This window comes from Epinephelus fuscoguttatus, linkage group LG22 (genome assembly GCF_011397635.1).
Source record: "Epinephelus fuscoguttatus linkage group LG22, E.fuscoguttatus.final_Chr_v1".
NCBI classification, from domain to species: domain Eukaryota; kingdom Metazoa; phylum Chordata; class Actinopteri; order Perciformes; family Serranidae; genus Epinephelus; species Epinephelus fuscoguttatus.
In genome coordinates, this window is record NC_064773.1 from 14,625,051 (window position 1) to 14,648,946 (window position 23,896).

Here is a 23,896-nt window from a genome sequence, read left to right on the forward strand (position 1 = left end):
TTGTTTGGCTTATAATATGTACGTTTGTTATTAACGCGATACAATGTCACCAGGGGGGTAGCTCCAAATTATGGGCCCTGTACATGGGCAGTCTTTGTAGGCCCCCCACCCTTCCTCTCTTGATCCATGTTCCTCTCATGCATCTTTTGAATTTTTGTTTTTTTTAACAACGTCAGTTTGCCTTCTTTCCCTTTTCTTTCCTTTCTTTCTTTCATTTATTTTTTGGAACCTTGATTTACCTTACTTGGGGCTGACAGGACAGTGTATCTTCCTGCTCCAGCAGCATTATCAGTCACTCACGTTGGTTTAGCAGCATTTAGAAACAAATCCTAGAGCGCGGACTAAACCCAGGGTTGAGAGGGGCCTCAGAGAACTTTGACTTTCAACTAGTATATTCGTCCAATTATAAGTTACTTATGACACTACTTACTTGGAAACAAAATAAAACTTACTTACAACAATTCCTGCTTTTTGAGGGGTCCTGGATGATCAGTTTCCCTTTTGCCCCCACTACTACCAGTACACTTCATCATTACTGAAACAACTCAATTGACTTTTGGCTTCACATGGGACATGAACAGTGGTCACAAGTGAAAGTTCGGAGTTTGTTTGCTCCATCCACCTCAAATACTGCCTGCCCACTGCAGACTTTCTCGCTCTTTATACTTCATTAGTTGCCTGGAGCATGAACAAATGTTGCTGCCCGGGTCATCTCGTACCACCACAAGGGTGCCTCTGTGGGCCACTGACCAAGCATCCGTATTTGACGAGTTGGGAGTGAGACCAAGTTGGGCCATCATGTTTTTTTTGTTTTTTTTTTAAGTTCAACCACAAACGGAAAAAAATCTGTCATCATCTCCCACGAGCAAATTCAGTCATGCACAAAAATCTAAAACTTTTGGGAATCAGAGCCTCTGAACTGATGGCATGCATGAGAAAAGAATCACATTTATATCTGAATATTGATTTAAACAAATAACTGACCAATCGAACCATCGATGTGAAATAATATCACAACTTTTGATGTCAACGTAACCTTTAAAAGTTTGTTTATAACCAGAGAAAATATTATAATTGTCTTTTATTTTGAAAGGGCTAATTCTTCTCATTATGTTGTGAAATAATAACAAAAGCAATAACCAGGATAAACAAGATGGAGAGAGGTTCGATTTGTTTACGGGAAAAGTTGGGATGCTACTGTGAGGTCACACACTCACACACGCGCGCACATACGCGCACACACTTATCATCTCTGCCTGACTGTTTTTTTCCTGCAGCCTCTGTCTCTCCACTGAATGAAATCATGAGTGGAAAAGGACAGAAAGATGAGATAGAGACCTTCCCGCAGCAGCTCTGCGATTATAAATCAACAAATCAGACAGGTGGAGGTCAGATGGGAGCAGAGTTAACCGAACATCCATTCTGCAGTACCTGGTGGGGCTTATGTTTAAAAGATGGACGCGTTCAGGCCGGGGCAGCCGCTGACCTATTTCAGAATGAAGGACGCGTGACAGGGCTATAGCATTTTGAAGGGGCTAAAGGTAGCTTGCTTGTCCTTTCCGACACAGCTTGAATGTGGTATTTACAATCTAGGCTGGGGTGAAAGAGAAAGAGATCAGATAATGCATTCTTTTTGTCCCGTTCCTATTTAAAGCAGGCTAGCCAACAGCACAAACAATACCATTAATGCCAGCATTTGCAATAAAAGCTGTGTGTGCGCCTCTGTAGTTTTTGCCTTTTTGAAAATGTCAGACTGAAAGGTTAGGAGGGAGGAGGAAAAAACAGTCACAAGGAGCTGAAACGAAAAAAACCTGGTAGTCGTACCGACATAAAGAGACAGCGTCTGGATGTTTCGTATGGTGTCCTGCATTTCTCCACCGACGACGACGACGACGAAAACACACAAAGGTTTGAATATGCGTCTGCGCAAATCAAAATAAACACAGATCTTGACATTTAACAGTTGTAGCAGAAGCGTCTTCATGGAAATTCATGGCGAGTTTTCCTGAAAAAGCGGAGAAGCGTTGCATGAACAACAGATTACAGCACAGTGTACATATATTACATGTGAATTGTAGATTTTTTTTGTTTTGTTTTTTAGAAAAGTCCGAGAGCAGTTTCAGCAGCTTGAACAATTTTTAAAATATGACAAAAAAAAAAGAAAAATCCCTCCATCAGCAGTTAAACATGTGGCGAGAACTCCTGGGAAGCAATATTAAACATGGAGAGTAAAAGACAAACAACAATCAACAGGAGCATCCTGGGCTGACTTTTTGGTTTGGCAGCAATCCACGTGATTGGTCGCCTTTGTTTTCTGTCATACTTGACTGTAGGATGATCTATGGAGAGTGACAATAGAGCGAGAGTGTTTTCTGATGATAGAGAGCCACAACACAACAGAGGAGCGGATGACAAACGCAGCTTATCGGAGGATGTTTTTTTTTTTCCTTGGTTGTTATCCAGGGGAAGCAGAGGAGGAAGAGAGAAGGCTCTCCATCACACAAATAAATCAGTGACAGCGCGAACGGGGAGATAAGTTTTTTTGTTATGAAACATCAGTTTTGTTATTCATTTTTTGTGCTCCTTGAGGGAGAAGCGTGACAGGACTATTTTCTGAAAGCAAAAAGAAAGGGTTTTTTTTTTTTTTTTTTTAATTTTCTCCTAGCCCTAGCGTTTAGTCAAGTGCAAAGAAGTCAGTGTTTAGTGGTGGCTATGTATTTTGGCACACGTTTTTCAGTTAAAGTGTCAACTATGCACGCACGCGCACATACAGCACAGTAGGCATGAGGTTCGGGATGATAAAAGCGAGACAGAAGCGGAAAGTCCTTGGAGTGTTGTCCATCCATTGCAGTCCATTTCTGTTGTTGTTGTTGTTGTTGTTGTTGTTGTTGTTGTTGGCGGTGATAGTGAATACCGGAACTAGAAGGAACCCATCCAGAATATCTGTGTTTTCTCTAGCAAGAGTTAAAACTGACAAAAAGTTATAGAAATTTGTTAAAACTACATAATATTTCAAAATACATGTGGAATCAAGTAAAACTTTATATATATGCATTTTATTTCTCCGTTTCTCTTTTAAAACTTTGACTTTTCTTTTCTTTTTTTCCTTAAATATATGCATATAAGTGAGATTTGTTTTTTTTTTCTTTATAGCTCTTTGATCTGTATGTATATATGTACATTATGTACTTTTTAAATAGGTAGAGAAGGGGGAGTGTGTGTGGACGTGTGGGGGAAATAATACTAATTAATTTATTTACACCATGCTCCGAGAGCCGCTTGGGGTCCGGTGTAGACTGAGGCGGGGGTCGGGGGGTATATACTGGTGTGGGTGGTTGTAAGGCGGAGGTGGGGGAGGCAGCGGGGGCTGGTGGCCGTCGTTGCCATGGGAGCCGTCCGGCGAGCGGACCGGGGTGGACATGGCCGACTGACTGAGCTGGTGGTAGCTGTGGTGGTGATGCTGGTAGTGGTGGTGTGTGGGCGTTTGGCTGAGGAAGGCCTCCATGCGTCCGTGGCCGCTGTTGTCGAGCATGATGACCTTGACGATCTGCTGACACTGGATGAGTGTCTCCGGCCTGAGGTCAGCCATGCTTACGGCCGCCTGGTGGTGCTGCTGGAGGTGGAGGTGGTGGGCAGGGGTGCTTGCCGCTGACTGCAGCTGCGGGTGCTGAGGTGGAGGCGCCGGCCCGTGGGTTATCCCCTGGGGCCCCTGCTGGAAAAGCAGCTCCCCCCGGTGGTTAAGAAGGGCCACGCTCTCGGGACTCCGAGCCGTGCTGCTGCTGAGCTGGTACGTCTGAAGCCTGTTGTGAATTGACACCTAGTTTAGAAAACAGCCAAGAGAACAGCATCAAATGTTATAAAACTGGTTCCTCCTCTACAATCCGTCAAGCCCTCTTTTTGTTTTTTTTTGGGGAGGTGGGGGGGTGGGTGGTGAATGCACAGCACACACACACACAGGGCATGCGTGGGGGCTTAGGTGTTGGGGGTCGGTGGAGGTGTAAAATCATTGTGACTACTGCACACTCCCCTCCCTCCACCCCCGCAGGTACTGGGAACAGTGTAGATTGGATGCTGGGATCAGCAGTGTGTGACTGGGGTCAGGGGGAGGACAGTGGTGGGGAATAGGGATAAGAGATTTAGTGTGACGCTACAGAAGGGGCCCGGTGGTTCCAAAGGGGACACTGAGGGCCCCTGTGTCTCCCTTCCAAACCACTGTGTGGCGCTATGGTGACAGCGGACACGAGGAGACTTGAGGGGGTCGGGGGGAAACCAGAACATAGACGGAGGTCATACGGAGAAGAGGGAGAGGTGGAAGGAGAGGAGGTGAGCAGACTGACAACCACAGACGTCCACAGGCAACACTCATCAGAATGCAAACCTCCATATGTCACATTTATTTCTGCAGACACTTTCCCTCTGTCAGAGTTTCCTTCCCTCAGAGTTTGCTTTCTGCTATCTGTCTTCCTTTATCGTACCTTGCTGCATATTTTAGGAAGCATGTCACGTTTCCCAGTTACCTTACACTGCATTTCTCTGAAAGCATACGCCCAAACTAAAGTACAGTTTCATCAAATGAATGAACACAATCTGCAATGCATATTACGTGTCATGGACTTTAAGTAGTGTGAGAATTGTAAGCGTCCACAGCACATCTGGGACTTGAGTCAATGGCTAAGGTTATCTATGGGTTAAATTACTGGTGAATATAACTGCATGTATTTCAAACTTAAAGGTCCAGTGTGTAGCATTTAGTGGCATCCAGAGGTGAGGTAGATAGGTATTGTTAAGATTTTATTGATACTACGGCTCTTATTGATAGTCCTGATTGACTCAGTACTTTATCAGTACTCTTATAGTCTTTTTTCATTTCTAAATAACTGCTTTTTAGAAAATATATTGATTTAAAAAAGAATAAATTCAGAACAGGATCATTAAATTCTTAAAATATAACATGTTTTTTTCCCCCAGAGCAGCAACTGTCATATTTACAACAGCAATGCCACTATATAAATAATTTCCCTGACATCGCAATACTTAGTGAGGTTTAGTTTTTATCTGTCACTGTAAGTTATTCCTCCTGTCCTCTGTCCTAATGTGATTCACTGTGTGCAGGTAACATTAGTGCTGGTGGAGAGAGGAAGGGCTGTTTGTCTCAGCCAGCAACTCAGTTTAAAAGATTTCAAACAAATAAACAGCATGAACTGTATTTTTTAATCATTTTAACATCCCTTGGAAAACACATTAGAACCTTATGTCAAGAATGTAATATTTGTTTCCTATTATCAGTGTCTTTCAAATAGCTACTGTGCTGTAGCCAAAGCTGTATGTACCAGAGCTGTTTTTAGGTCATGTGTACCAAGTCATAGTCAAGTCTTAAGTTTTAAAAGGACTAGTCAAAGTCACCCCAGCTGGCATTCTAATGTTTATTCACTGTTGAATCAACATCATACACCATGGTTGAATCACTGTTGAATTATGTTAGCTTGGAAGATGAATCAACATTGATTTCCAAATGTTGTCAAAAACTTTAAATGTTTCAATATTGTTTCAGTGTTGAAACAGATCTTCAATGTTGATTTATGAGAATTTATTTAACCTGTTTACAACCATCAGAATTAAACATTGTCCCAATGTTGTTTTAATGTTGAAACAACTTGCAATTACTTAATTTCAACCACATTTCAATGTTGAAGGTCAGTTGTGTACCAGCTGGAAATGGCCCCAATCACACCAAATGTGTTTTTTCCCCAGTGCAAACAAGGTATTTAACACTTGCTTGCAAGTATAAAAGCATCTGTGCGGTGAAACAGGTCAATGGCTACGGTTACATGATGGCTTCTCATTCGGAATGAAATGAATCTGAATGAAATCATTCGGAATTAAAGTCTTTCCAGGTAGTTTACATGGGAAATATTCATTCCGAATGAGGGTTTACACGGGAGATCTGTTCAATCGCCTTTATTCAGGTCTGCGCAAGGTTTGGGGCAGAGAAGGTTTCTGATTGGATAGGGGGCGGAGCGGATGTTACGTGTTTACGTTTACCGGAAGAAAACACTGTAGTCCTCGCTCCAGATAACAAGATGCTTCACAATGCCGTTCTTAGTGCCTTTTTTGGGCGTGTTTTGCTTATATTCTTAAAGCAGCAGTACGACAACAACCTTGTTCTGCTAATGCTTCATCTGTTGAGGAGGAGAAGGGAGGCAGAAGACCGTGCTGTGGCGAATGGAAACTGGTGAGTGCAACGAGTCCGACTGCTCTAGCTCAGCCCGTTGCTATGCGCGCTATATGCGTCATCGTGCCAGAAGGGCAAGGAAACGAGCATGTGCAGAAAGACCGGAAAAAGAGGAGTGAGTGTATACAAGTGCGAGAAATTCTTTCATTCGGAATTAGAAACAGAATATTCCAGCCCCTTACATCGGATTGAATTTTCAATCACTTTGGCCATTTTCATTCCGAATTAGGTGTTTACAAGATCCCTTTTAATAGGAATGAACTTTCATTCCGAATGAAAAGGGAATTAAACTGTCCATGTAAACCCACTCAATGAGAGGTAAATGGTCAGTGACATTACTTGAGTCAGACACGAGTCCAAGTCTCATGTCAGCTCTTATGAACTGTAAGTTTTCTAATTTAATAACTGCATACTTTCAAGCAGTCGTGGTAGTTGCTGAGATTGCCACAAATTTCCGACCCTTAGTTTTAAACTAACTTTCAGTGTGTCAACATAGTTTCCCACCAAAACTCTCCAAAATGGCGACTGTGCAAATAAGGTCATCGGTAATTCACCTGCAATATAATGGACTTTTAATGTGAAGTATCCGAGGTAAGAAAAGGCTTACAGCGGTGTTTTGCCATCCTCTTACAGGAGCCGACGTAACTCTTGTGTGAAAGAACTCCATTAACATTTGCTCCTATTCAATCTGCCGACCACTATTCTCCTTGATGACTTGGCACATGTACTTAAGAGTACAGTATCAATGAGCTCTGAAGCACTTTGGATAGAGAACAAAGGATTTAGCTGACTTTCTGGTGCCTTTCAAAACTTTGATTTCAAAGTAGAGAGTTTGTTTTACCCCACAGATGACCAAAGAATTTCAGTTTACTGTTACGCTGGCATATTTGGTTGTTTGGTTGCTAAAATGGACATTTATAAAGTGTAGTCTGTAGTACACAAAATTAATAAGTAACGTGCACTTTACTGCATAGGAAGTGATTACAATAAGGGATAATAGGGAGTGATTTCTGACACAGGAAGTCAGGAAGTCAATGGCTCTGTAATTCTTCTCTCTGTAAACCACAACTTGCAGTTCATACATTTCTGTTTATGAAAGAGATTTGACAAGCTAATTAATGAGTTTTAGATGTGTTAATAGGCAGTTCACTTTGGACTGAGCCACGCTAGCTGCTTCATGTCTTTCCCAGTCTTTGCTAGGCTAGGCTAATTGTCTCCTGACTCTGTAGCTCCATATTTGACGGACAGATTGGTGAGTGTGTTGATGCTCTCATTTAAATCTCACAAGAAGGTATTTAAGTGAATCAAATGGCACATTAGTTGGAGCTACAGTTTGTACATAGGCCCTGTGAGGTGAGTCAGAAAACACACATCATGTGGTCCAGTTTTTTGAGTCTGATCTAAGCTGTTTTTCCTCCTGTGTTTATGACTCAAGAAGAGGTGGGAGAAGGTTTGCCAGGATAAACTTTCTAAGTTGCTCAAGGTTTTTTTTTTTTTCATCAGTGAAACAGGTGGGGAAAAGTTTTGTCAGGATCATTTTTCTAAGTTAGTATTTCTATCAGAGAAAACTGATCTGACTTCAGACCGTTTACTTAAAGCACAGCTACACTCACAGATAACTGAGCCTCCTACCTTCCTGTCAAACAGTATCAACCCATAAACAGGTGAATTTTTATTTTCTGGATCAAGTGTTTGTTGTTGTGACATTCATTTTGGTCATGTTCTAAACAGGACTAAAAGCAACTGATTTTCTTCCAGGTGAGTTTTAAAGACATGGCAGTAATCATGGGAGGATTACTGAACATGCCTACGGAGCACAGGCCTAGGAGCTCAAAGTGTAAGGGAGGCCCTTTGGCCTTTAACTGCAACATGTCACTCAAATTGACATGTACCAAGCAGGAAGAGGGTCAAAATGACCACAAAGATATGCAAATGAACTGCGAAGAGACATAAAATAACTACAAAAAGGGGCAAAACAACCACAAAGAGACAGAAAATGACTAAAAATACACTAAATTACTCAGGAGAGACACAAAATAACTACATAGAGGGGCAAAACAACCACAATGAGACAGAAAATGACTAAAAAAGACACTAAATTACTTAAGAGAGACACAAAACAACTACAAAAAGATTAAAAACAACAAAAAGAGGACTACAAAGAGATGCACAGCAAGAACCCAAAACGAGGTTAAACAACTTAAACAAATATAAAGTGTGTGTCTTGCTCTTATGTCGTAGATGTGGGGGGCCGATAATACACCTGACAGTAATGTTACTTAGCTTGCTAACACGCAATACATGTAGCTTGTGTTTAGAGTACATTGAGAAATAAAATCGGACCTGGAAGAAAAGATGAATGCTTTTAGTTCTATTAAAATGATCCTTACCATAATCACCATAATTTATGTTTTTCTCTCTTGCCTCTCGGGGCTTCCGTAGACATCCCTATGAAAACTGAGCTTTTTGGTTATCTTGCAGAAAAACTTGGTTCACTGTGGTTATTAAGACAATAAAATATGCATGTCTGCTCAACAGCAAACTGGATTTTTGTGTAAAGATGGCAAGTGCATCAAATAAAGGAATAATCATTGACAAAGTTTAAGAATCTCAAGATCAGTGACTTGTTCATTTCTCCACTACTGCATGTAAATCTGATTTTATTTTTATTTCTTTCTTGTATTCAAGTGCATTATAGTTGCTTTGGTAACAAATCCCACACGTGTGATTGGGACTGTGTGGCACACAGCTGACATTACTTCACCCTAACGAGGCCGTGAGTGGGTGGATCGTTAGCTGGATGGGTGCACCTGAGGAGGAGCTGGCAGAGCTTTAAAAGGGCTACTCCTGACAACACTCTCTGTTTGCCTGTCCTCTCTGTGATCACGGCTTTCTTTGTGTGTGGTTTAGCTTGTGCTCAAACATGTACTCCACCCTGTCACTCGTGTTGCTGACTGACACCTCACTATCAAATCCTTCTGATTATAAAAGCGTGCTGTGAGAGTCGGTCGTCGCTGTGTTCATGCCTGGAGTAGAAGCAGCAGGATTCTCTGTGTGACCCTCCTGGTTTCTAAGATAAATGTGTTTCGACAGCTAACGGCTCCCCACCAGCCACTGACATTTACTGCAGGCTGCGTGGCAGAGGGGAAGGCGGCTGGCGAAGGTAGCTCAGACAACCATGAAGACCGGCCTGATCATAGCGTCCTATTATGACGACCCAAAGGCTGCTCGAGGAGAGAGTGTTGTGTGCATGAAATGAGCAGATACTCCACCGCACAAAGAAAAGAAACGTTTTATTTTTATGCCTCGTGCTGTAATTATTGTCACTCTACAAGCATTTACGGCTTTGAAAATGAAATGAAGCCTTTCACTGTGACGTATATGTAATTACTTGGTCTCTAATCAGCACCTGAGTAAAGACTTCCAGCCTGACACAACACCAGTGAGCTGTGAGGAATTAAACAGCCACTGAGTGTCAAATCGACCCTGTGTGTGTTTGACTTCTCACTCCAGACCGTCAACTCTACAGCCGCAGAAAGGGCTAGGGAAAGGTCACCGGATGCCACTAGGATGGTAATTGCAAAGCCCCATGGGTACTGTAGTTCAGCTTGCTCTGTTGCTTGCACGATATGCTCGCACGAGAAGTTTTCCCCCGGAGGTCTGGCAGAGGGGTGGCGAGGTGACGTCTCCAGGTCAAATGAGCATTAAATTTATCCGCCCGCATGTTACTGTGTTAATTAAGGTCTCTGTGCTGCATGTGGGCGCGCACACACACACACACACACACACACACACACACACACACACACACACATGCAGAGTATTCCACACAGCTACTTTTAGCTGCTGTCTCTTTTTTCCCTTAAAGGCCCTAAAGGAGTCGCCGTTTCTGCCTGAGCTTGTGAAACTAATTACAACCTATTCCTTTTTAGGCTCACAGATAATTTTTAAAGCCTTTGAGTCTGATGTGTTTTCTGTGGGAAGACCTTGTTCTGACTGCTATGATTTTAGAAATGTTCCCCAAACCACCATCTTTAATATTTGTGTAGCAAGAGGAGTCCTTTTTATCTAATATTTACACTGAACTAAAATTTAAATGCAACTTTTTTTGCTCTCATATTTCAAAGGTGTAAGTTAAAGATCAAAGACTTGTGTATGTATGCAAAGAAAAGATTAATTTCTTTGAAATTTTGACAGGTGTGGCACATCAAGACCCTGATTAAATAGCCTCATTGCTACACAGGTGTGCTTTGGGATGGTCACAATAAATGGGCATTTTAAAATGTGCAGTTTTACTTAAAAAAAACATTTGAGGATTTCACAGGACTAGCCCCACAGGAATGTATGTTTTTAGTCACAGATGCCCCAAAGAATCAGTCAATATCTGGTGTGACCACCGTTTGCCTCATGGAGGGCGGCAGTGGTTAGCACTGTCGCCTCACAGCAAGAAGGTTTCTAGTTCAAACCCAGGCTGAGTCTGCATTTTCTCCCTGTGTCAGCGTGGGATTTCTCTGGGTACTCTGGCTTCCTCCCACAGTCCAAAGACATGCAGGTTAATTGGTGACTCTAAATTGTCCGTAGGTGTGAATGTGAGCGTGAATGGCTGTCTGTCTCTATGTGTCAGCCCTGTGATAGTCTGGTGACCTGTCCAGGGTGTACCCTGCCTCTCTCCCAGTGTCAGCTGGGATAGGCTCCAGCCCCCCCGCGACCCCCAACAGCATAAGCGGTGACGGAAAATGAATGAGTGCAACACATCTTCAGGATTGTGGCCTGTGGACTATTGGCCCTCTTCAATGGCTGTGAGAAGTTGGCAGAAATGGCATCCCAAACATGCTCAGTGGGTGACATGTCTGAGTACACAGGCCATGCAAGAACTGGGATGTTTTCAGCTTGTGTATAGATCATTGCATCATAGAGCCGTGCACTATCAGGGTTCGCTTTCATTTATTTGTGGCAGGCTGCCACGATTAAAACACCTACCGCCACATTTTAATTTTCTATTTTTGGAGCTTAGGTGCGGAGTTGGAATATTTATACAGTTTGGTTATTCACTGCTCCACAGTCTCGCAGGGCAGAGTGTACTCTGGGCACAGACGGAGCAGCAGAACGTCAGGCGCAGTGAAAGTGAGCCATTTTCTGCGCTGAGTCTAAAGTTTGCTTTCACTCACAAACAGCTGCTCCTCTTGTACATCAATCTGATCTGATCTGATCAGATCGACTAATCAATTGTCCACCCCACAACTTAGGAAAAAAACGGCTCATGAAGAATTTAGAAAGGGAGCACAGACTCATGCACAAGGACTCACAGGCAAGAAATCATCATCAGCTACCACCCATGGATTCTAATTATTTGGGGAAACACCGATTATTATACTGAAATATAAGGGTCATGGTTTATGAAAGGTGTGACAATAGGTCTCAGGAACTTGTCACAAAATCTCTGTGCATTCAAACTGCTTTCAATAAAATGCACCTTTGTTGGTTGCCGTAGCTTATGCCAGCCTATATCATAACCCCACTGCCACCATGGGCCACTCTGTTCACAATGTTGGCATGAGCAAACTGCTCGCTCGCATGACACCATACACGCCGCCTGGTACAGTGTAAACTAGGATTCATATGTGAAGAGAACACTTCTCATATGAGTTAGGTGGCATTGAAGGTGAGCAGCTGCCTATTCAAGTCAGTTATGATGAACTGCTGTCAGGTCGAGACCCTGGTGACGATGGTGAGAGTGCAGACGAGCCTCCCTGATAAGGTTTTCAATGGTTTGTGAGGAAATTCTTTGGTTATGCAAAACAAATCTTGCACCAGCTGTTCAGTTGGCTGGTCTCAGAAGATCATGCAAGTAAAGATGCTGGATGTGGAGGTCCTAAAGGTGCTCACAGACTCGGGCGTACTATAAGCAGAGCGGACTCCGTGAGGAATGTCTGCAGTCATTCGGGCTTCCATAGTCAAGCGCACTTCCGCGTTGTAGTTTCCTGTAAAAATGTCCGTGAAAAATCCCCGCGATGTGAAAAATACATGCCGAGCAGACACTGGTGTGCACGTGGTTGTAAAATCTGAGCTTTGCGCGCACAGGGCTTGCGGATGTCCGCTTTTAGTCCGGGCGGACCCCCGCGGAGTCCGCTCCACGTACGTTCCGCCGAGTACGTTTGGGCTTTAAGCTGGTGTGGTTACATGTGGACTGTGAGGCTGGTTGGATGTAGCGCCAAAATCACAGAAACGACATTGGAGACATCATATAGTAGTGAAATTAACATTCAGTTCATTGGCAACAGCTCTGGTGGACATTCTTGCAGTCAGCATGCCAACGGCACACCTCTTCAATACTTGAGACATCTGTGTCATTGTGTTGTGTGATCAAACTGCACATTTTAGAGTGTCCTTTTACTGTGACCATCCCGCGGAACACCTGTGTAGTATTCATGCTGTTTAATCAGCATCTTGATGTGCCACACCTGTCACATGGACGAATTGAAAAGGATAAGTGCTCACTGACACAGATTTGAACAAATTTGCAACCAAAATTTGAGAGAAATGTTTTTGTGTGCATAATGTCTGAGATCTTTAACTTAAACCTGCAAAAGCTGGGAGTAAGTGTAAATTTAAGTGTAGAATTCTAATTTTAGTTCAGTGCAGCTTGGTTGGGTTACCGCACATGCCCGCAGCACTTTACCCCACAGCACTCGTTCTCTCATCCACTCTTCACCCCTTCCTGCTTGACGCTTGTGGCCGTCAAGATTTGACTCGCCCTCAGGTTTCATCCTATCTCATCCTGCTCTGATAATGACACACTGCACTGACTTACCTGTGATTTGGGACATGGCCCTATCACTAATAACTTACCTCTACTGCATTGTGTCCACTTCTTTCATCTATCTCCTGGTTTCCTGGACAGAGAAACAAAATAGAGGGAAAAGGGACAAAGAAAGGGGCAGCAAAATGTCTTTTACTACATCTTAAAATGTTTTGAAGAGCCTGAAATATACTTTCAAATAAGGCACTTTAAAGCACTCCACTTACTCCAAGAAAAAGATAAGGAGTATGAGATTTGTGAAACTGCAGCACCTCCTTTTTAAAGTATAAAATGTCTCATCAATCTATTCATAAAAACAGCAGTGCTTTAACTTTGTTTCAACTGCGGGTAAATTAATGCAATTGAGGGCAAAGTCCCTGCAGCAGGTTTTGAAATTAAAAAGCAGCAGTGCACACACACTCACACACACCTGATGGGGAGCCCTGTTTGCCGCGCAGCTCTAGCTGTGTGCCGTTGTTCTTTACTGAGTGCGTCTTGGCGCCCTGCTGCTTCTCCAGCTCCCCTGCAGAGAACAGAGGACAGAGATGATCATCATATAATCACCACGACAGAGAGGAAAATAGGTAGAAAGACAAACAGATAGACCGCGACGGGCGAAAGTCGCAATATAAACCGTCTGTATTCTACGTTATTTCAAATGCTGAACACACACACACACACTCTTTGTTGCCTCCCCCTCCTCCACTCTCTCCTCTAATCTCAAAACACAACTCACCATCTCTCTAATTACACTTCACACTTGATGGTAATTGCATGTCATTTCCAATCATGATGACTAAATGTTGTTTTGTCTCCACCACTGCACTGCATTCTAATTCTGACGCCGAGCCGCCGAACACTGCCAGGTGCGACCTTTTACATGCAGTACACCATGTCCTCCGATTCATTTTGGTGTGAGTGTGACAAACTGAACAGCAAATCCTGTTTTGTAGTTTATCTGGTGGGAAAGGGGGTCAGATGAAGCTATAAATAAACATTGGCAACACTTAACTTTATAGGTCGGCGTTTACCAATGATTTATTTAGTAGTTTCCAGGAAATGAGCATGTGTTTGGTTCTTATTATAGAGGAAACAGAGACAGTGTTTTATATGCAGCAGCCCTTTCCAGGAAATTCTTATTGTTTCTATAATTAGCATATTTTTCCAATTTAATAAAGGAAGCTTCGGTACGGAAGTCTCTCTTAATGCTCCTGTTCATTCACATATCTCTCTATCCCCTACATCCTCTCCCTACGCACTCTGGAAATAGGGAGTGGAATTGGATTATACAACCCTCTAACGCCGAGCCTGCCCTGATGCTGACTTGCTGACTGCCTTATTGTGTTCATCATGGAAGACGCTCTGTGCAACTAAAGTTCTGTGCGACCACCATTACAAACATAAACTGCTCAAACTCAGTAAGACTTTCATAAAGATGTTACCCCTCCGACAATCGCCACCTTAACATGGTGGAGGGGTTTGCATGTCCCTGTATACCTGGAAGCTGTGTTATCCGGCGGTAATACCCTCTGGTAGGGTCTCCCAAGGCAAAGTGGTCCCAGGGGAAGGGCCAGACTAAGAGTGATTCAAGAGGATCTTGATGAAACGATGTATTCGGACATTGAGGACCTCACCCTGTATGGGGACACCAGGGCTCCCTCCTGGAGCTCCTTCTCTTCTACATAGAAAAATAGAAATTCTATATATTTCTATTTATTGATTGATTGATTTTAATGTCAAATGATAACAGTTGTGTCCTGGGACATCTTTCCTGCCCGTTTTTTTCTGTTGGCTGATTCTGTTGGTATCAGGGTGTAGCCCTGCCTACCAGTACTGACTGCTGATGCCTGGCATGTGGACTGATTACCCGAGTTTAACCCTTTGAAACCTGAGCAAATTGGCTTGTATTCTTTCAAAAACATGGGATGAAGGCAATGAGCAATGAAAGAACTGAACCAAAAAAAAAAAAAAAAAATCAAGAAATTAGTAAAAAAAAAAACCCCAACAAAAATACATGAGAATTAGTCAAAATAAATAAATAAAGGAAAAAAAAGAAAAAAAGTTCAGAGCAACCAAAAAAGTAAAGGACCTTGAAATTATAATTCTGTAACATAATTTAAAATATATAATAATGATGATTCTAAACATAGTTTTCCCCGTAGTTTTTTAGTTGCTTAATAGTTGCCCGTTGGCTTTTTCCCTATGTTTTTGACAGAAATTGCACCAATTTGCTCAAAGGTTCAAAGGTTCAAGTACTTGGGAAAGGCATTTGAAAGCAGCACAAGAAAAGTAATGTAACTCCAGATTTCAAAGGGTTAAAAGCCCCTCCTCCACCTAGTAGCATTCTCCTTCTCAGCCACGCTATCGGCCAGCAGTCTCCCCTCTCACCTCTTTGTTTGCTTTTCACTTAATTTAATAAACTTAAATTTTGATTGATTTAACTTGGTATCTCCCTCGATGTGGCTTCCTTTGAGCCAGGGTCGTCACAATAACATACAAAATTTCAGGTAAACAGTAGCAGCACATACAGAACAAATAACAGTGATAGAAATACATATAAAGACCATCATGGGAACCAATACGACTCCACATCCCAGATCTTCAGCCAGCTCTCTTCACCACCACCAGTACTGTCTTGACTCCATACTAACTATATTATACTAACCATGGCATCATTACTCCCCGAAATATACTACGTCACAATGGGGTCTAGTCACCAAACACTCTTTAAAATTGACCACAGTTAGATCTACTGACTACAGTCTAGGCATAATGACTGGAAACAGAAATACCAAAAACTGTAAAATGTTGGGTTTTTTGGAGGTTTAACATAGGACATGTAGGACTGAATTAAAATGATCAGTTCCATCAGGGCTTTTCCTCATAAAGACCCAGATGAAGAAAAAATGCAGCTCCCTATAAAAACAGAAACAGTAATTTCTCAGAGAGGAAAAGCCCAAACACTGGCGAGCCAGCCGCGCGCGTTTGCTAACATGCCAACAATACAAACCCTTTGAGGAGAAAGGATGATGTGGTGTTTTTCTTTGCAGGCGCCAGTGATCATTCTTGTTCCAAATGCTGTTCCTATGTTATGTCTTGAGAAAAAGTTTGTTTGTATGCCTTTTAAGAAATATGTCTCAACATGAGTTATGTGTGTGTTGCTTTATGTGTGTTTTGGTGCACAGTAGCTGTCTGTCCTCGCTCCACTCAATAAGAGAAATAGCTTTCGTCTGTCAACCGCTGCCTGTCTCCATATGTTGCTGCCTGCTCTCCCTCTCTGTGAAGGGTAATGCAGTTGCGTCAAATCCCAGCAGGGATGCTCTATTTGATGCCCACTGGCAGGAGGCAGACTCTGAATACCCCGGCTCTCCATGTGGGTCTAAGTATGTGCAAGTCTTATTGTCTGGAGAATTTCACATGCACGCAGACCAAAACAACTCAGATGCCTGGCAGCTTTCAGGAACGCTGGCCTCCTTTCACCTCCAATTTACTGCCCTCCTGCAGTCTGTTTGAGCTGCAGTGCACCAAAGGAAACAAAATGCAAAAGTCACTCTGCACCTACACGAGTTAGCAGATAATACAAAACAAAGGATGGCTTCTTCTGACTCATGTACTATCTGAGGGACCTATCGATTCCCACACAGAGTGTCTCACAATCCACTGTAGTCTCCCACTTTCCAAGATATGAGATTATTGATCTGGTCCAAAATGTGATGCTGGTTGTGTTGCCACAGGAGGAATACACACAAACATTACAGCTGATGGGCACAAGCTAAGACATACACAAGTATAATGCACACGTATGCATTCTGATTTCATGATTCCATATTCTCCAAACATTTACAACTAAAAACGCGCACTCAGTTGAGAGCAGATCTCCACCAGGCGGCCGCCTGATAATTGTTGTGATTATAGCACCACAGCGCATTTCAGGAGCAAATAAAAATACACGCCTCTTCTATTTTTGACAGAGCTGAGGTGTGGTGCACAGAACGGATCAATATCTCCTGCTAACAGGCACTGTAGTGAAATATAGATGTAAATATAACATAATTATAAGGATGAATATATTTTCAATAAAAAAAAGACATCCAGAAATCTTTGTCCCATGTCATTCATAACTAAACTTTGAACAGTATTAAATTTATCTGTAGCCTCCAGTACGAAGCAGGAAATAACAACAATACACACAGTTAAATTAAACAAAAAAGAAACAATTTATGTAGAGAACATTTCCACTGCTTACTTAGCAGCCCAAATACAATATTAAGGAAAAATGACCAATTTAACAACATCTGTAAGTCTTCAAAATTGGGCTCCATTTCTGAAATGCTTCAACTTCCTTACCGTTACAAAGGCAGCGAAGAAAACACTAACAGGGACTAATTTATCTCATAACATGCCTAACTTTAGGAATCAAAACATATTGGGTATGGAATTAATCTGCAGATGCTTCGATTCAAAATGAGACCAAATTTTTCTATGTCCATTTTTGAGCCATGATGAGGCCTGCATAGACAGTAACCTTGTTTTGTTTTTAATGCTGATTACTTTTCCGGAAAACTTGCGTCTCCTACTGGCTGGTTTAAAGGAGTGAGGAGTAGGAGCAGTCAACGATGGAATAAAACAGATTTTTCAACAACTGCATCACTGCAGCCACGAGAAGGTCCTTATGGATACAGTCATGCATGTGCACAGAAAATATTAGGCTGATTGGCCCAGTAGTTTGTGAGTAGGGTTGCAATGGTATGGGATTTTCAGGGTACAATAACTGTCTCAGAAATGATCACAGTTTCAGGGTATCACGGTATTAGAGAATTTATATTATTATCAATCAGAATGACCCTTAAAGGAATGAAAATGGAAGATTTATTTTTGGTTCAACAAACATTTTATTACAATAACTGAAACTTGAAGCCATTTTTGTTAATGGAAGGACATGTAAAAAGTCTTCCCTTTGAAAACAGCTGAAAAAAGGGGCGATTCTCTGTCGTTGCATTTATTTTTTTTTAATATCATAGATAAGCATGTACATGGTATGATAACAGTCAACTTTAATATTATGGTATACCTTGAAACCGAAATATCGCTGCAACCCTATTTGCGAGATTAGCTCCAGACAGATGACTACACACACACACACACATATGCATACTGGCACATATACATCCTTACACCTAGCAGATATAACAAATACTAACATCTATTTGTGTATTCTTTAGACCTTCTTATGTGTCACATATCATACCTATAACTCTCCCTCAGTATTTGGCAGCCTCCAGTCAATGTGCCTCCAGCCTTTCTTTGTATCATCGAGGGAAAACCCGTATAAAGACAGACACTTACACTCGATGCGTATCTGTTCCATCTCCGACACCTCCGCGATTGATTCCTTCAGGTCTTCGACAAACTTGAGCAGCTCCTCAGCACTCGGGGCACAGAAGTTAAGTACCTGCTTCTTGTCTGAGCCAAAAGGTGAGAGGATGGTGATGCCATGAGGGTAGTCTGGGGAGCACAGAGCACAGTGAGTTATTGAGACAAGAGTAACAACAGAAATTGAAAGGACTGTTTCCAATACTACAGGTGTGTAAATGGCATTGAAATGTAAATTTGGAAACTCATTTTGTTCTTCTGGAGATAATTTTATGAAAACAATCTACTTAGCATGCAATGTGGATTGAAGAGGGGAGGTATAATTACATCTTACAAAGTGCAAAGGCATGATTAATGTGACGACTTTCTATGGGACCAACCAAGTCCAGGATGATGAATTTCTGCCATCATGAATATAAAAAATGAAGCAATAATAGAAGAAGTTTAATATTCAACCTATTTCAAACACAGTCATAACTCCTGTACCCCCTCAAGTTGGGGGTACTTTTACCCTGTTTTGTCATGGTCCAAACCTTCAGGTGTTATATCTTCAATGGTTTTCATGGCAGCTGTCTGCAGCTGTAACACATTTCAGTAATTCCACCACTGTTGGCGTTAACTATGCATGTAACTGATTATTTTTTCCACATAAATGACACAATTACAATTAATAAAATTTAAATGGGCTCATTACACCGTTTAATGTCTTGATCATACCAAACAGATGTAGCGTAACATCACTGTGATGTAAGGATCAGATGATCGGAGCTGAGTCCCTACATCTAGTGTGTGTGTGTATTTGTACTTGTACATGCTGCACAGTGAGGACCAACCTCTTATAGCAACAGAGTGAGGACATTTTGGCCGGTCCTTACTTTTTCAAAGGCCTGTTTGAGAGTTTAGACTTGGTTTTAGGGTTCTGGATAGAATGAGGTTTACGTTACGGTTAGGTTGGAGTTAAAACACAGTGCTCTGAAAAGGGAGCTCTGAGGGGCTTTTATGAGTCCCAATAGGGTTTGGAAGAGCCCCATGGACATTACAATTATATGATAATAAAATTTTGGATAAAATCTGAGGGCACATGTGGGGCAATGGGAACTTTGTTATTTATTACTGATGCTCCTGTCCCCCAGGGTCTCTGAAGAAATAACCTAGTGACTGCCGATGAGATTTATTAGATAAATAAATAGATAAGTAGGTAAATAAACAAACAAATAAATCAATCATTAAGTAGGTTTAATTATAAATCAGCTGAAATACGGTAAATGATCTTATCAGTGTTGACTTGAATTAAAGAAACCGATGTAATGATGCATGTGTGGAGTTAAAATTAGTTTATTTTATACGTTGTTTTTTTTTTGTTTTTTTTTAAAATAAGAATTGTTTGTTTTATTGTTCCACTACTTACTTTTCATCATAGAGATAATGTAAAGAATCATAGATAAAATCTGACAGTTGTCTTGTCCCACACTGTTCCACAGCGACACTAAAAAAATCAACATGCTCTCATCCCAACTAGTTAAATATCGCTGCTTTGTCAGTGGATCTAAACGTCAAAATATGATATACTAGGTAACTTCCTGCATCAGTTTTGGACATTCTGGAATGGCATGCCAATAAACTCTTGTTACATGCATTGTGTCTTTTCAAAGTACATTTCCATTTTCACTGGAAATGTATAGTTTTGACTCTTTTCATGTGTTTTCAAAATAAACTTAAAATGTATCTAAAACACCTAATTTTTACATTTATTTCCTCTTATTAAGTTTGGGTAACAAAAGTACGTCGTAAGGTTTAGAAAAAAACCTAACATGGCATGCTATACTTACTAGCGCACTACTTTGTTACTGAAATCTGTTACTGTCACAACACTGGTTTGCAGTGAACACATCGTGACTTACATTCATTTTCAAACAGGTGAAACTGCATGCCCAGTAGGCCCATGGCTTTGCAGAAAGTGTAGGCTGCAGAGCTCTTCTTCTTTGGACAAAGCTTCAAGATCTGCAGACAATGAGACAACACTGAGTAAAATCTTAAATGACAGGGAGAGACCATTAAATGACTCTGTTCAGCGTTCTGATCTTTTGAAATCTTTTTGATTGTCAGTGAGATTTCCATATCACAGAGCAATCTCAAACAAAACTCAGGAAAAAATCGTAATTTGAAACTAAAAAGAGCTGGTTGAGTCAACATTAATGTATAATACAAGCTTCAAAGTGTTTCAGATTGTGCGCCCATGCTTCATGAAAAACAACACCTTGGCGAGCTGATATCAGAGACGTTATGGAGCTTTTTTCATCGGATGACCTTCCAGATAGAGAAAGATGAGGCAAATCTGCTTTGCAGCTTTTCTGTGGGGCATAATTTACCAGGCAAGCCGTATTAAACCAATACATCACATCGGCACTTTAAACACTTCTTGACATGTTCAAGCTGCTCGAACAGGGGGCCAAATTCAAAGAAAAGTCCCCATCCCTTTAATTTCGCAGTAAAATCTTTCAAAGACGATTTCTGCCCGCTTTCAAAGCTGTCAGGGGGAAAAAAAACGTCTCGCTGGAATATATTGCACCGCTAACTTTTACTGCCAAATGAACAGAGATCCACTGTGATGTCTGAAGATGGCTTCTCTCACCTCTTCCTTTAAAATCGGCCTTTTAACCTCCTCTTCCTGTGGATACCAATTACTTTCATGCCTTAGCAGAAAAATGAGGAGGGATGCTGCTTTTTTCTTTCGCTGTTTTTTGGCGTGAGATCAACATTTGACACAATTATGAGAGTAGTTAAACATTTTGGAAATATAACCCCTGTGTGGCTCCTAATGAGCACAATAATCATGCCCAACATCAAACCTTTGATAATTCTCCAATCTACACGATTCTGAATAAACAACTTATCTGAGCTGTGGTCCAAATCCAACACAACTTTATCACTGGCCCTTGACGCCGCTCTGCAGGGGACAGATCTTTGCTTATGAGCGCACTGCAAAATTGAGTTTGCTTCTATGTATTATTAAAAGAAATGGCCAGAGAGTTATGAAACAACATAAAAGAGGAGAGGGAGCTCACAGTCGGAGTAGGTGATGGTGCATTGCAGCTGTCACAACAAAATAAGCAGCTTTAAAAATCGCCCGTGTGCAGCAGAAGCAGTCATATCGGGGGCGGCTTCTAAAGAAGACTGTAAACAACATACATATGAAGTATTTTTGTATGCATACCACAATGAGATCATTGAAGAGGAAGACTTCTCTCTGGTGTGCTGCCTGTTTTTGGGCCTTGTTGACATCCGTCACCTCAAAAAGTCGACTGCAGCACACCAGTCTTCTATGAGGGACCGAAAGAACCTGGAGAGAAAGACACAGACATCGAGGTAAAAGGAGGGCGTCAATCACTCAGATGAGGCGTCTGAGATGCTTTAAAGTCATTCAAGACCATATGAAGTGATAGAGAAACCCCCGGAGAACCCTCGCAGAAACTGGGGGGAAAGTGTCGAAGTGAAACAGGAAGACTTTTAATATAAATGACTTTTGGCTGCAGTGCACCGCATTATTCACTGGGGCTAAAAGCTGAGACTGAAGTATCAGGAAGAAAAGCTCATTAAACACAGTTTGCTGAGACAAATTAGTGACTTGAAGACTGACCTACGAGTCTTAAAAAACATTAATTAGAGCTACAGATAAGACTGCCTGCCATCTCAAGGTTATCTGAATATGAACCGTGTTCCTCTAAGGAAAACATGGGCATGAATGCAGGTTTAAATTTTAGGATTTTAGCCTAATATATAAAAGGCATACTACACCTCTCACCCTCAACCATACAGAAACAATGCATAGACTCATACAAAGGTAATCCCTCTCAATCACCACTTATGACCCACTAGATGTGTGTGGCAGTGTATTTATCTGACTCTGCTCTCTGCCAGTATTTTCTTATTTTGCTGTGTTCAGAACATTTATAGGTGCAAAGCCTCCTGGAAATAACTGCAGGTGATGTAAGGACTTAATAAAAACATAGCAACCCTGTGCCAGACTATGAAAATCGTGGATACAACACCAAAAAAAAACAAAAAAAACAACCGGCAAACGGGCAAAGCTCACTCCAAAACCAGAGTAAATCTGGGGCAGCTTTAACGATTGCTGGCGAGCACTGACAGAGAGGATGTAGATTAAGAGCAACTTGAAGTTGTCCTGTTTTCTGGACAGTTAGGTACAGACGTGACTTAGTTAGCTTGCTAAAGTATTGGCTTTTCCATTACGACAAATGTAACGTTGCTACAATTGTGGCTTGCAGTGCAGGGAGGAGAAGCCAAGTTTGAACGTTGCATTTACAAAAGTTCATTTATGAGGCCAGGTTTGGTGATCCTTGTTCTATTTCCAGTAACCCTAGTAACCCTAGTTCCTCTAAAGGAAATGTTCTGCCACAGGTCACTCAAACAAAACTTTTAGTTCAGTCAGGAACACTTTGTCAAAGAAAACTTTATTTGCATTTGCAGTATTATATTTGGCGGTATGGCTCTGTTCTGGGGCCTCTCTACCTCTCCTCGGGCCTATGCGGAAAGCCTCTTCCATGTTCTATGCGGAGAACCTAATACGGAGGGAGCACACCTCTCTGCCCTTCCATGCGCTTACTGGGAAAGCCTTGAGGCAGAGAGAGCAAATCTCTCTGCCCTTCTATAAGGATACATGCAATCAGTTGCCAACAAAAAGGGCAAATTGCACTCAGTTGCAATACTTGATGTAGCCTATTCTTTGTGAATTCACCCATGACTGTTTAATCTTTTGCAGTATACATCTTTCTGTTAAGTTACCAACCCTGACACCAAATGTTTCACCCTATCAAGGCTGTTGTAGACTAGTGGTTCCCAACTGGTCCAGCCAAAGGGTCCAGTCCTTAGTCATTAGTTCAAGGTCAACACAGTTTAATATATTCAGAGTCATACTTGCAGCTGGCCATGTCATCGAGATGGTTTGCTGTCTCTTATTTACTCTCTCTACAGCATGAAACTGCACTTCAAAATAAAAGCTCAGTGCCAGATACTCTCTGTACTTCAAAATAAAGTGTTTTTACAAACATGACACGTTGGCGAGTCACTTGCGGCCCATTCAGAATGGACCAGCAACCTACTTTTGGACACCGACCCACCAGAACCTCTGGTATAGACTGTGGAACCCAAGTATCATGAATTGGATTAGCAAAGGTGGTAAAGCTTCACTTGGAGGTGTTTTTTTTTTTTTGTACAAAATGCTGCGGTTGATTCAATCGAGGCCTAGCTTCTCCTCTTGGACTTAAGTGCTTTTCCATGTTTAAGCAGATTACACTACAAAAATGGCCGCGACTGATCTAATCACGTTCTCTCCCCTTCATGTCTCTCTGACTCCATGTTGGATCACTGCAGGAATCTAAACAACAGCTGAGTGACTGTCAGCTGAAGTGGAGTTGATCCCCTCTTCATGATATAACGGAAATATTCACGGCCCCTGTTTGGTTTTCCCTCTG

At 41.8% G+C, this 23,896-nt stretch overlaps 1 protein-coding gene across 4 annotated transcripts in view; it reads right to left on the minus strand.

Moving 5' to 3' along the window:
* Window positions 1-2,621: 2,621 nt before the first annotated feature.
* The window catches only part of iqsec3a (IQ motif and Sec7 domain ArfGEF 3a), a 172,675-nt gene continuing 151,400 nt past the window's right edge, over window positions 2,622-23,896 (minus strand). For 3 of the 4 annotated variants that reach the window (XM_049566223.1, XM_049566225.1, XM_049566226.1), the window contains 6 exons: window positions 21,619-21,744; window positions 20,306-20,405; window positions 18,378-18,536; window positions 13,462-13,554; window positions 13,082-13,125; window positions 2,622-3,817 (listed from right to left, as the gene is read on the minus strand). In XM_049566223.1, the coding sequence (XP_049422180.1) occupies window positions 3,257-3,817; window positions 13,082-13,125; window positions 13,462-13,554; window positions 18,378-18,536; window positions 20,306-20,405; window positions 21,619-21,744 (1,083 nt within the window). In that variant the 3' untranslated portion in view covers window positions 2,622-3,256. The remainder of the gene's footprint in view (window positions 3,818-13,081; window positions 13,126-13,461; window positions 13,555-18,377; window positions 18,537-20,305; window positions 20,406-21,618; window positions 21,745-23,896) is intronic. The other variant, XM_049566224.1, reaches the window with a different exon arrangement.